At 36.7% G+C, this 12,988-nt stretch overlaps 1 protein-coding gene across 1 annotated transcript in view; it reads right to left on the bottom strand.

Annotated features, from left to right (window-relative positions):
• Nucleotides 1–10,329, bottom strand: part of LOC128638005 (arylacetamide deacetylase-like 4) — a 30,692-nt gene extending 20,363 nt beyond the window's left edge. Inside the window, exon 1 of the mRNA XM_053689888.1 lies at nt 10,064–10,329. Within this exon, the coding sequence (XP_053545863.1) occupies nt 10,064–10,240 (177 nt within the window). The 5' untranslated portion in view covers nt 10,241–10,329. The remainder of the gene's footprint in view (nt 1–10,063) is intronic.
• Nucleotides 10,330–12,988: the final 2,659 nt, after the last annotated feature.

Here is a 12,988-nt window from a genome sequence, read left to right as displayed (position 1 = left end):
AAGAGCAGTAAGGCACTGGGAGAGAGCTGCTGTTTGGTGGCTGATGAAGATTGGATTTTAGTAGTAGGGCATTACTACTCTTCAACAAAGGACACTTTCAAGTATTGTCAATGTTGCCTTATTCTCTTTGGTTCCTTTGTTGAAGAGCAGTAAGGCACTGGGAGAGAGCTGCTGTTTGGTGGCTGATAAAGATTGGATTTTAGTAGTAGGGCATTACTGCTCTTCAACAAAGGGCACTTTCAAGTATTGTCAATTTTGCCTTATTCTCTTTGGTTCCTTTGTTGAAGAGAAGTAATACATTACTGGGAGATAGCTGAAAGCCAGTTGTGCATTACAGCTCTTCAAAAAAGGACAATTAGAGAATGAGGGAAATTAGGAAAAACTTGTAAGCATCCTTTGTTGAAGAGCAGTAAGACACTGGGAGAGAGCTGCTGTTTGGTGGCTGATAAAGATTGGATTTTAGTAGTAGGTCATTACTGCTCTTCAACAAAGGACACTTTCAAGTTTTGTCAATGTTGCCTTATTCTCTTTGGTTCCTTTGTTGAAGAGCAGTAAGGCACGGGAGAGAGCTGCTGTTTGGTGGCTGATAAAGATTGGATTTTAGTAGTAGGGCATTACTGCTCTTCAACAAAGGACACTTTCAAGTATTGTCAATGTTGCCTTATTCTCTTTGGTTCCTTTGTTGAAGAGCAGTAAGGCACTGGGAGAGAGCTGCTGTTTGGTGGCTGATAAAGATTGGCACTTTCAAAGGACACTCCTGCTCTAAAAGCTCTTCAGTTGCTCCCTTTCATGCTGTGCCTGCTTGTAAATTATAAAGACAATAATGCACACCCGAGGGGGGGTCACGTGTACGTGCAGGGGGTCACGTGCACGCTCACATGCACACAATGGGTAAAAAAAATGCAAATAGGCTAATCTTGGATTGGAAGACAAAACTTGTCACTCACAGTGAGCCCATCCTCCTCTAGGCGTGGGAGGTGGTCAAGCCTCAGAACAATTGGTAAAACAGACAGGAGAAAAGTAAGTTTTATAATAATTTTACTATCTAAGTTTTTATTTTGAATGCATTATACATTATATACTTAATTATCTATGTGGCTGTATATTTATTTTGGTTTTGTGCTGTGTTGACTGGTCCTTTAACATTATATGTATAGTTTTTCTCGCCATTAAATGGACTTTCTAAAGATACCATTATATTCATCATATCATATAATTTACTATAAAAATAAATTATTACCCCCTTAAAGGAGGCAATTCATTTCAGACTACAACTTTTCCAAAATACCAGAGTAATTTTAGCATTTTCGCTATCACTCCATTTAAACAGATAGAGCCTTTTTTTATATTTACCTATCAAAACTATATATATTTTTTTTAGCAGACAACCCATTTTGGTATATTTCATGCCCCCATTTCACCGCTAAATGAGATCAAATAAAAAAATCGTTTAACTTTTTCACAAACTTTAGGTTTCTCACTGCAGCTTGTGCAATCCTGGCTCAAAAATGATTGTAATTACTTCTCTGGGATCCCCTTTGTTCAGAAATAGACATATATTGCTTTGGCATTTCCGTTTGGTAATTAGAAGTCCGCTAATTGCAGCTGCGCACCACACTTGTATTATGCCTAGCAGTAAAGGGGTTAGTTAGGTATCTTGTAAGGTTTATTTTAGATTTAGTGTATAGATTACCCTCCCACCTGACACATCCCACCCCCTGATCCCTCCCTGGTCTCTCTCAAACAGCTCTCCTCTCTCCCCCACCCCCCAATGGTCACCCCCATCTTAAGTACTGGCAGAAGATCTGCCAGTATGAAAATAAAAGGCTTTATATTATATATATATATATATATATATATATATATATATATATATATATATATATATATATATATATATATATATATATTAATATATTTTCTGCAGTGTAGGATCCTCCCTTCCCCCCCAACCTCCCTGATCACCCCCAAACAGCTCTATAACCCTCCCCCCTCTACCTATTAGCCACCATCTTATGTACTGGCAGCCGTCTGCCAATACCCAGTTTGCTGTAGTTTAAAAAAAAAAAAAAAACATTAAAAAAACATTATTTTGTGTAGTGTAGCTGCCCCCCTCATTACCCTCCCCCATTGCTTTTCCACCCTTTCCAACATAGGAGCCCCCTCTCCCTCCTTCCCCCTCACTGCCGCTCTATTTTTTTATTTTTTCTGTAGGGTAGCAGTCCCACCTACTCCCGCCCTCCTCCAGCAATGGGCCGCCCACCCACCTCCCTCGCCACCAATGATCGGCACCATCGCTGGCCAATCATTGGTGTGGCCAATTGGAGTGGCCCTCTCTGCATCGGTTAGTGACCGGAGGGTATTGCATAATGCCTCAATATCGAAGCATCACTGCAATACCCTTAGAGCGGCTGGAAGTGATCGTTTCCAGCGCTCATTTTGACTGAGGACATGCTAGGTACGTCTGTGGTCGTTAACGGATGTTTTTTTGTAGGACGTACCTTGCACATCCTCAGTCGTTAAGGGGTTAAATACAGCCTAACAACTAGTATTCTTTCTAGTGTTCTTCTCAGGACCTATTGAATGGGCACATCACCTGGTTGATACTACTAACAACCCGGCTATAAAATTAGCTAATATTAATCAATTTTCAGTGTTTGCTGCACAAATCAATACATCAATTTGTGTTACATCATGCAATTAAATTGTGATTTTGGTAGCTTGAGTAACATTTATAAGTAACAGAAAATATTAGAATATTGCAAAGTATTACACTGCCCCCCACCCAGCTATTTCATAATGCCCCCTGACTGGCAACATTTTCTGTGGCGAACACTGGTTTGATCTTTTTTACATTGTCTTTAATACATATTTTAAGTTAGCTATAATCAAAGTACTTACAGTAATGTCCCTTTAAGTAGAATGAAAAGGCAAGGAGAAAAAAATATAGGATACAATAATATTGCTGAAGTAATCTTTTCAAGTCAGTAATCTCTGCAAGAATCCATAAAGTGAATCCTTAGGAACAACATGACCATGACAATTTCAGTATCTACTGAGAGCAGGTTAAACTTCATTTTAATTTAGTTGCATCTCTGGTTAATTAATAATCTGTAACTACAATTTCATGTCTTGGTATAGTTTAGTATCAAGATAGTAGCTAAACAAGTTCAAAGTGGGAAAAACTGCAAATTATACATACAGGTAGAAAATGTGTTGTCCAATCTGCTTGGGACCGGAAAAGGTTTGGCTTTCTGAATAGTTTGGATTTTGGGTATTTGTACCATTATGTATGTAGAGTATGTATGTATGTATGTATGTATGTACAGTATGTATGTATGTATGTACAGTATGTATGTATGTATGTATGTATGTATGTATGTATGTATGTTTGTATACACACACACAATAGTTTTTCAGGTTCTTGTGACTTTGAATTGGATGAACTAATTTCTTTGAAAATTGCCAGTTTTATGCACAGACATAGTCACTGGAAATTTAGAAAATGGGAAGTTAATTGAATTACACAACTTCCTTTTTTCAGTATTGCAACATACTAACAAAGTGTGTGTAAACACCTGCAGTTGTTTTTTTCGGTTATACTCCAATTAATAGTATTTATTTTGAAAAGCCTATCCAGAAATATTCCTGAGGAAACAAGCTTTAAAAAGCTGCATTGTTTTGCAGTATTTTATCACCTCTGCTGAGGCCAATCAGGAACAGATGCATAAGGATTGTGAAATTTGCAGTGTGCATTTCCAGTTCTCAGAATTAGAAAACCCACATTTTTATAGTTACAGACAAAGGGAGCAGAAAAATATTGCAATGTTTTTACTATGCATAACTATTTTATAATTTCAAAATGCCTTATGTCCCATTAAGTCTTCAAATGTAAAGAGATAAGGATATTATCCTAAGTTATTTACAGAAAAAAACACTGTACTAATCACAAAAACAGTGCTTGTAAAACTACAAAAGGTTTAAGTTGCCTTATTCTGATATATTTGATATATTTGAGCATGCTAAGTAGAAGCAAAAGATCAAATAAATAAGTGCATGCTCTGTAGCAGCAGTAGCAGATGTTTCTGGGAGTTGGTATCTTAGATATTGTTCTGCGTGTCAGTGGTGCATAGTTGCCAATATTTTAAAAATATTCCCAGGGACAATATTCAGCAGATCAATCAAATTAGCAGGTTACAGGAGTAGTGACCATGCCCCAATGATTTACTTAGACCCGCCCACTATGCTCTCCTGAAAACAACTAGTACAACAAGTAAATTGCACAGATTATTCACATGATTTTAAATATTGTGCTATCCATACTAATCTGCAGGGGGATTCACGTATGCCAATTAACTAAAATAGGTGCTTTATTATTCTGCACTGCTGTTGTAATGTAAAGAGCAGGAGATTCAGGTTGGTGTCACATTATGCAAACAAATAAATACTAAGTCCTCATATCTGATTCCCAGAGCCACAGAGTTCCATGCCAAGCTAACATATTGAGATGATTTCTAGAATGCAAGACAATTTCAGTATCTAAACTTAACCATAAGCCCCCGATTATCAAAAGTGCTACGAGGCAGCAAAATATTCAAAAAGATCCGCCGCTATATCGAGCGAGTCTGTCAAAATATTCCAAGCAGACATAGCAGCATCACCGAGAGGTGTTTACTATCCATGCCATTGGTCGGCGATGCTGGCTATAGACAACACCAGCATCGACACCCATATTGGCGATGTAACATAGTAGAAAAAAGACAGAAGAGTTCAACCTATACAAATAAAAAATACTTACAAAAAGCTCCAGTTAAGCTTAAATAATCCCACTAAAAGGTGACCCATTTAATACAAGCAATCATATCCATGAATTTTGTTTCTAGACAGAAATGTATCCTAACAATTTTTAACTGTATCTATGATTGCTTGTATTAAATGGGTCACCTTTTAGTGGGATTATTTAAGTTTAACTGGAGCTTTTTGTAAGTATTTTATATTTGTATAGGTTGAACTCGATGGACTTCGGTCTTTTTTCTACTATGTTACATCGCCAATATGGGTGTCAATGCTGGTGTTGTCTATAGCCAGCATCGCCGACCAATGGCATGGATAGTAAATACCTCTCGGAGATGCTGCTATCTGCATTCACTACCTCCTTTGGTAATGAGTTCCACAATTATATTGCTCTTACAGTGAAAAAAATTTTCTGTTGCAGGAGATTAAATCTCCTTTCCTCCAACCTTAAATTGTGACCTCTTGTCACAAAGAATTTTCTTGAAATAAACAGAGCTTTTGCCATCTCTGTATATGGGCCTTCAATATATTTATATAAAGTAATCAATAACCTATCCCCCTCCCAGATCCCTTTCCCCTCTCCCTCCTTCAGGTACACTCACATGAAGTATTTGAGCACCGTGCGCTTGCACGCACACACACGCTCCCGAGCCCCGCCCCCCGCCTCCGTGCACGATTACGGACATGATCTGGACACAAGCACCTGCGATGGCACGCCCACCCGCCTCCTTGCTATTGCTCCCACACACCAACGATCGGACCACTGCTGTCAGATGCAGAGAGAGCCACAGAGTGGCCCTCTCTGCATTGGTAACTCTGCAAATCTATTTCTGCAGTGCCCCACTCGTGGAGCATGCAGAAATAGCGCAATCTCACAATTTTTAGCAAGATTGTGGCAGAGAGAAGCCCAGGACATAATGACCAGCGTCTTCCCCACTATTGATGTCAGACAAACTGGTCTATAGCTACCTGGATCATCCCTGCGTCCCTTTATAGAGTGGCACCACATCAGCTTTACACCAATCCTGGGGGACAATGCCTGAGTATAATGAGTCTTGAGAAAAATTAAGAGTAGAGGTTTGTCTATAACAGTGCTAAATTCCCTTAAACCATTGGGTGAATTCCATCTGGCCCTGGAGTTTTATTTACCTAATATTATCCAGTTTTTTCCTGATATCCTCTATACATAACCCAGTTAATGGTTTGTGCTGGCATGTTCTAGTTTGTTCCAAAGTATCCTCCATTGGTTCCTCTCTTGTGTGCACTGAAGAAAAGAACTGGTTTAGTACCTTAGCCTTCTCCCTGTCACTGTTAATCATGCTACACTCCACGCATTTTAATGTCCTTCTTAGATTTTTTGCTATTTATGTACTTAAAGAACCTTTTAGGGTTAGACTTAGAATCCTTTGCAATTAATTTTTCATTTTCAATTTTGGCTAATTTGATTGTTTTTTTTTGCATGCATTGTTACATTCCTTATAAATATGGTATGTTGAGTCTGTAGTATTTTCTTTGAATAATTTAAAATGTCCTACGTTTTTTCTTACTTTCTCTTAACACATTTTTTTAACCACATTGGCTTGGATTTTTTATTTTTATAACCATATGGTATTTGTTGATATGTATATTTATGTAAGAAAGTTTTAAATGTTATGCATTTATCCTCTGTATTTTTTTATTAGAGAATACTTTGTCTTAATGTATGTTATATAATAAATTCCTTAAATCATTGAATTTTGCTTTCTTAAATTTAAAAGTCTTAGTTAAACCTTTTTTTAGGACTCTTCGTCTCCCGCTGATGCCTTCATTAGCACCAATATGTACCATGACTGCAGGATCAGACCCATATCCCTCTAACAATCTATCAATACACTCCACAATATGCCTAACACAAGCTCTGGAAGACAGCAAATTGTTCTATTTAAAGGGTCTGGATGACAAAATACCCTATCAACCTTCCTAATAATAGAGTCTCCTACCACCAACATCTGCCTCAGTCCCTGACTTGTATGCCCCTCCATGACCGAAGGACTGTTACTATAGTATGCCCCTCTACCATGTCTGAAGGACTGCCCACCATAGTATGCTCCTTTTCCCCGACTAAAGGACTGTTCACTATACTAGGCAAAACAGCCCTCTCTGACACTGCCACCCCTGAACTGATATCCCCAACATCTGTATGTATAATAAAGGATCCTTTGCAATAGAACCTAACCACTAATCCTAATACCCCTAAACCAATGTACCCCACTTTTCGCAAACTAATACTACACTAACAAAGATCTAAACCACCACATACCCAACGCAAGTATCTATACGATTAACCCCTATACCACCACATACCCACCAAAAGTACCCTACACTATTAACTCTAAACCACCACAACCCCCAAGGCAAACTAACCCTACTCTACCTAACACCTTATCCCCCCTCTAAACTAAAACCCCTAAGTTACTTAAAAAAAAAAAATATTAACCCTAAACCACCACAACTCCACCTCTAAACCAAACCCCCTAAGTTACAAAAAATAATAAACTACAGTATCCAAAATAAAAAAAACATTATACCTAACATTAATCTGCATGCCCCATAAAATAAAAAACCCACCCAAAACAAAACAAAAAAACCTAAACCCTAACACTATCACTAAAATAAAATTACAAGATTTTGTAGGGCATTAATCTAAAGATATTTCAACTCTTTTACAAATAAAATCAAATTACAAGACCCCCACCCCCCAAAATAACAAATTCTACCTAAAAAAAAATCCAGCCTAGAAAATAAAAGCAAAAATATAAAAAGTTTATTCTTAAAAATAAAAAACATAAAAAAACACCCCAAAAAATCCCTAACTAACCCTAAAAGTTGTATTCATTGTTTTGAAAATCCAGCTCCTCTTGAACAGACGTTGGGCCCTTTTTGTTCTGGCACTGGGGGCCCATCTTCGAGGAGGCGGACTGGTAACAGCGTATACTGGGTTTTTCTGGGTAAAAGCAAACGGTGATACTTGCCTAGATATGCTATTTGTCTGTGCAATAATTATGTTGCTTTACTTTTATGAAATGGAAGATTTTAATCTCTTGCTTTTATCTCCACCATAATTTAAATGAATAAATAAATAGTGTAGATCAAGGGTTTTCAAACCTGTCTTCAGGCCTTCCTAACAGGCCAGATTTTCAGGATATCTGAACTGGAGTACAATTCATTATTTAGCTGATTAGTAAACATAGTTATTAACTTGTTCTCAACCAAAGTAATTATGACAATTTGCCTGCAGCGCATTATTATTTCCTTTATAAGTAATGTGCCAACTGAAGTCTGCAGCACTATACAGACAGTACAGTAAATAAATACTAATAGGAAATGTAGCCTTGGACAGCAAGATTACTTCTTGTCATTGATATTATTATGTTCAGAGCATTTATTTCTATATTTTGTTTAGCCACTAATTGGGAGAAGTTTCTGCTGGTCCCCATGCTTGCAGGACATAAACTTAGAAAAGTAAAAGCCAGCAAGAAACCACCTTTGCCAATCTAGTTTTACGGGTTCTACTGCATTAGACAAACTGTGCACACAGCTTTTCTAGCCACTATGCAAGAACCAAAAATTTACCAATATTAGCAGATAACAACTTGATGTTTTTAAAAGGGACATGAATCCCAAATGTTTCTTTCATAATTCAGAAAATAGTTTTAAAAAAAAGTTCCAATTTACTTTTATTATCAAATTTGCTTCCTTCTCGTGTTATTCTTTGTTGAAGAGATATCTATATGTCTGCAACACTACATTACAGGAAATAGTGCTGTCATCTAATGCTGCAGGCACATGCACACTCTTTAACTTACCTTCCTGCTTTTCAACAAAGGATAACAATTGGTAATATAAGTAAATTGGAAAGTTGTTTAAAATTGTATGTTCTATCTCAATAATGAAAGATAAATTGGGGTTTATGTCCCTTTAAAGCGATAGTAAATTCTAGAGTTTGTGAAACACTAAGATTTACCAATGGAGGAAATAAAGGGGACTTTAAGTCATAAAGTATTACACACTTCATGCTGAAAGTTCCTTTATTTCTTTGCAGCATTCGCCGCGCAGAGCGCCTTCAGGCCTCTCACAGCAGAACACTATTTTATCACTGAGGTGATCTTAGCCATCCGGCATAATGCCAACTGGCCCGCACTCCTATTGGCTAAAATTACCTTAGTGATAAATAGTGGTCTGCTGTGGGCCGCCAGAGGCGCTCAGTGCTGCAGAAAAATAAAGGAACTTTCAGCGTGAAGTATGTTAAACTTCATGACTGAAAGTCCCCTTTATTTGTTGCACTGGTAAATCCTAGTGTTTCAGAAATGCTAGAACTTACTATCACTTTAAGTTTTATTGTTTTCTGGGTGTTCTCATACTGCCTCCTCACTCAGGCTCCAATATTTACTTAAAGCTTTGCTTCTTGCAGCTAATCAGATTGTACATGGAAGGAGCTGTGCAGCATTGTGACTGTAGAAAGTAAAGTTTAAGGGGGGGGCATCCTGAGAAAATTTAAAGATAGAGTAAGTAATTTTATATTTACAAAAATTAACCTTAAATTTCTAAAACAGCATTTTTTTTTTGCAATGCAGTTAAACACATAGTTAAAGCTAACTCCAGAGCAGCAATGCACTACCGAGACATAGCTAAACACATGTGTGTAGCCACCGATCGCCATCTAGCTCCCAGTAGTACATTGCTGCTCCTAAGCATACCTAGGTATGGTTAAGGAACAAAGTAAATTTGAAAATAGGCAAATTGAGAAGACTTAAAATTGCATATGAATAATGAAACTTTAATTTTGACTTTCATGTCCCTTTAAGTAGGTTTGTTTAAAACAGTGTGATAAAATATGCTCTGTAAATAATATTGTGCTTAGCAGCAATATGGTTCTTTATTTTGCAGTGTGAAGAAGCTTTTACAATAATTATGTTTAATATGCAATGTCATAAATGTCAAATGACTGCATAAGGGTTAAATACTTAAAGTGAATCAGATGTTCATAACAAGAAAGATTTGATTTAAAAAAACAAAAAAGGTGTAAAATGTTTTCTAAAATCATAAATAATGAGCGTATAATACATAATTATATACAATAGAAAAAACAACACAAAGTACAATTAATATAAAAATAAATGAATATAACACAAATTAGTTTTTTTAGATGAATTTCTCAAACTGCACAAATCAGAAGAGTGTTTCACTATAAAGGATTAGCAGATTTTCTTCATGCATAATATGCACTTACCACAACAGCAATTCCAATCATTATGCCATGAATGATTCGAAGTTTTCCTGGATTTGCAACCCCAGGAGGAATCTGTGAATTAGATATTTCAAAATAGATGACACCAGCAAACACCAAAAAGCAAACTGAAAAGAAAATTGCTAAAACAAGTACAAGCAGAACAAGCCCAACACCCATCTTTGCACTGTGCTTTCTAAGCTAAGCTAGATTTCTAACACTGACTTTCATTTGACTCTGCACTTCCTGTTCTATTTGTCTTTAATGATTGCCACCTAGCTACGACTAGGGGCAGTGACAATCGTGCCCTTAAAGTAAACTCAAAGGAGCCTCCTGGTTAAAATTAAACTGCGCACGGATGAATTACACCTGTGGATAGAAACATATCTACAAGTGATGGTAAATCCTAGCATTTTAAAAATGCTATGATTTAAAGGGACGGGAAACCCCAACATTTTCTTTCATGATTTCGATAGAACATACAATTTTCCAATTTACTTCTGTTATCAAATTGGCTTAATTCTCATTATCGTTTGCACTACTGGCAGCTAGATGAACACATCTAGTTAGCCAATCACAAGAGACAACTGTTTGCAGGAGCCAATCAGCAGCTAGTTCCCACTAGTTTAAGATATGTGTGTATTCTTTTTCAACAAGGATACAAAAAGAACAAAGCACATTTGAAAATTGAAGTGAATTTAAAAATCTTAAAATTACATGCTCTATTTACATTGTGCAAGTGTAATTTTGACTTTTCTATCCCTTTAGCATCTCTAAAAACAAATAGTGATCACTTTTCAAAAAAAAGTGTATTAATCGCAACCTTTCTGTTCTGCTGCCTCCTCCCTAAACTCAGCGGTTCGGCTGCCCACCACACAGCACTCTTTTTTCAATGAGTTACGTTTCCACCTCTAAACCAATAGCCGTGCACTGTTCTGTATGCTAGCATGGGTATTGGCTTAGAGGTAGACATGTGCAATTTGTTTCTTTCTGAATCGAAATGTGGACAAAATTCAGGTGATTCAGATGTATCCGAATCTCTGAATCACCCTAGTAACGAAACAAAACTAATCTGAATTTATTTGTAACGAAACATCCGAAATTAGTTTGGATTCATTTGTTTTATTTGAATGGCCATGGCGCAATAGTCTGACTTTCTGGACTAATCACAATTCCTTTGCCATTCCATATTTATTATTAAAAAAAAGGAATAGAGATATATTACAATTAAATATAGTGAGATAGAACAGTAAAATAATTCCTTTTGTGTTGTTTGGAACCATCCGAATCAACGTAACATAACAAATTAATCCGAACAAAATGAACTTCCGAATGCATCCGAAACTAATGACTGCTATATAACAAATCAATCCGAATGCAACGAAACAAAATTAAAAAATACTGAATTGATACAAATTAAAAAAAAATTTAAAAAAAAGATTGCTGTACCGTGGGCGGCCGGAGCCGCTGAGTTTAGTGAGGAGGCAGCCACAGAACAGAAAGGATAAGTTTAGCGTACTTTTTAAAAAAGTTATCACTGAAAGTCCTATTTATTTTTAGTGATGGTAAATCCTAGCAGTTTTTTAAATGCTCAGATTTACCATCACTTTCATGTGAAGCATAAGCTCAGGGAGCGAGTAGAGATTGTAACATGTCAGTAATAATGCAAATTTAATTATTACCAGAAGCACCTTAGGTTCTCTAAGTAAGTGCTGTACTTAAAGTGCTGGTGCACAGAGCATACTTAAAGGGACATGAAACCCAAAATGTTTCTTTCATGATTCAGATAGAGAATACAATTTTAAACAACAATCACATTTACTTCTATTATCTAATTTGCTTCATTCTTTAGATATCATTTGTTGAGGTGAGCCAATCGCACAAGGCATCTCTGTGCAACCACCAATCAGCAGCTACTGATCCTATTTAGATATGCTTTTCAACAAAGGATATCAAGATAATAAAGCAAATCAGATAATAGAAGAACATTTGAAAGTTATTTAAAATTGCATGCTTTTTCTTAATATTGAAATAAAAAAAATGGGTTTCATGTCCCTTTAAGTACACTAAAACAGCTATAGCTTTTACTAGAAGTAGTATTAGCTGGAATGTTCTATCAGTTGTTACAAATTCAGCATAACATTTTAGACTAACACAAATAAAGATCACCATTTCAAGATTGACAAACTACTCTATTACCTTGTTTTTTACCTTCAATGACAGGAGTGAATGGAGCATTCAAGGGACATAATACTCATATGCTAAATCACTTGAAACTGATGCAGTATAACTGTAAAAAGCTGATAGGAAAATATCAGCTGAGCATCTCTATGTAAAAAAGGAAGATATTTTACCTCACAATCACCTCAGCTCAGCAGAGTAAGTTCTGTGTAAAAAGTTATACTTCACCTGCTCCCAGCTGCAGGTAAAAATTAAAAAAAAAAAGAAGAAATGAACAGCAGCCAATCAGCATCAGCAGTGCTGAGGTCATGAACTCTTACTCTGATGTCATGAGATTTGACTTAACTCTCATGAGATTTCATAGTAAGCTTCCTTTACCTGATTGGTGAAATAATATGAGAGTTCATGAGGCTCATCCCCTAAGCTGTCCCAGGACAGACACACTAAAATGCTGCTTAGAAATCATTTACAATGGGATGTGGCTACTGAGGAACTTTTGAGGTAAAATATCTTTCTTTTTTACATAGAGATGTTCAGGAGATATTTTGTAGTCAGCTTTTTACAGCTATACTGCATCACTTTCAAGTGTTTAAACATTTGGGTATTATGGCCCTTTAACCCCTTAATGACAAGTGACGTACCAGGTACGTCCTGCAAAAACTTGCAGTTAGTGACAATGGACGTACCTGGTACGTCACTTGTCTAAGAGAGTGCTGGAAGCGATCGCAATCGCTTCCAGCAGCTCTC

Source organism: Bombina bombina, chromosome 8 (assembly GCF_027579735.1).
Source record: "Bombina bombina isolate aBomBom1 chromosome 8, aBomBom1.pri, whole genome shotgun sequence".
Taxonomy (NCBI): domain Eukaryota; kingdom Metazoa; phylum Chordata; class Amphibia; order Anura; family Bombinatoridae; genus Bombina; species Bombina bombina.
The sequence above is the reverse complement of the archived record's forward strand: the minus strand, read 5'-3'. Positions and strand labels throughout refer to the sequence as shown.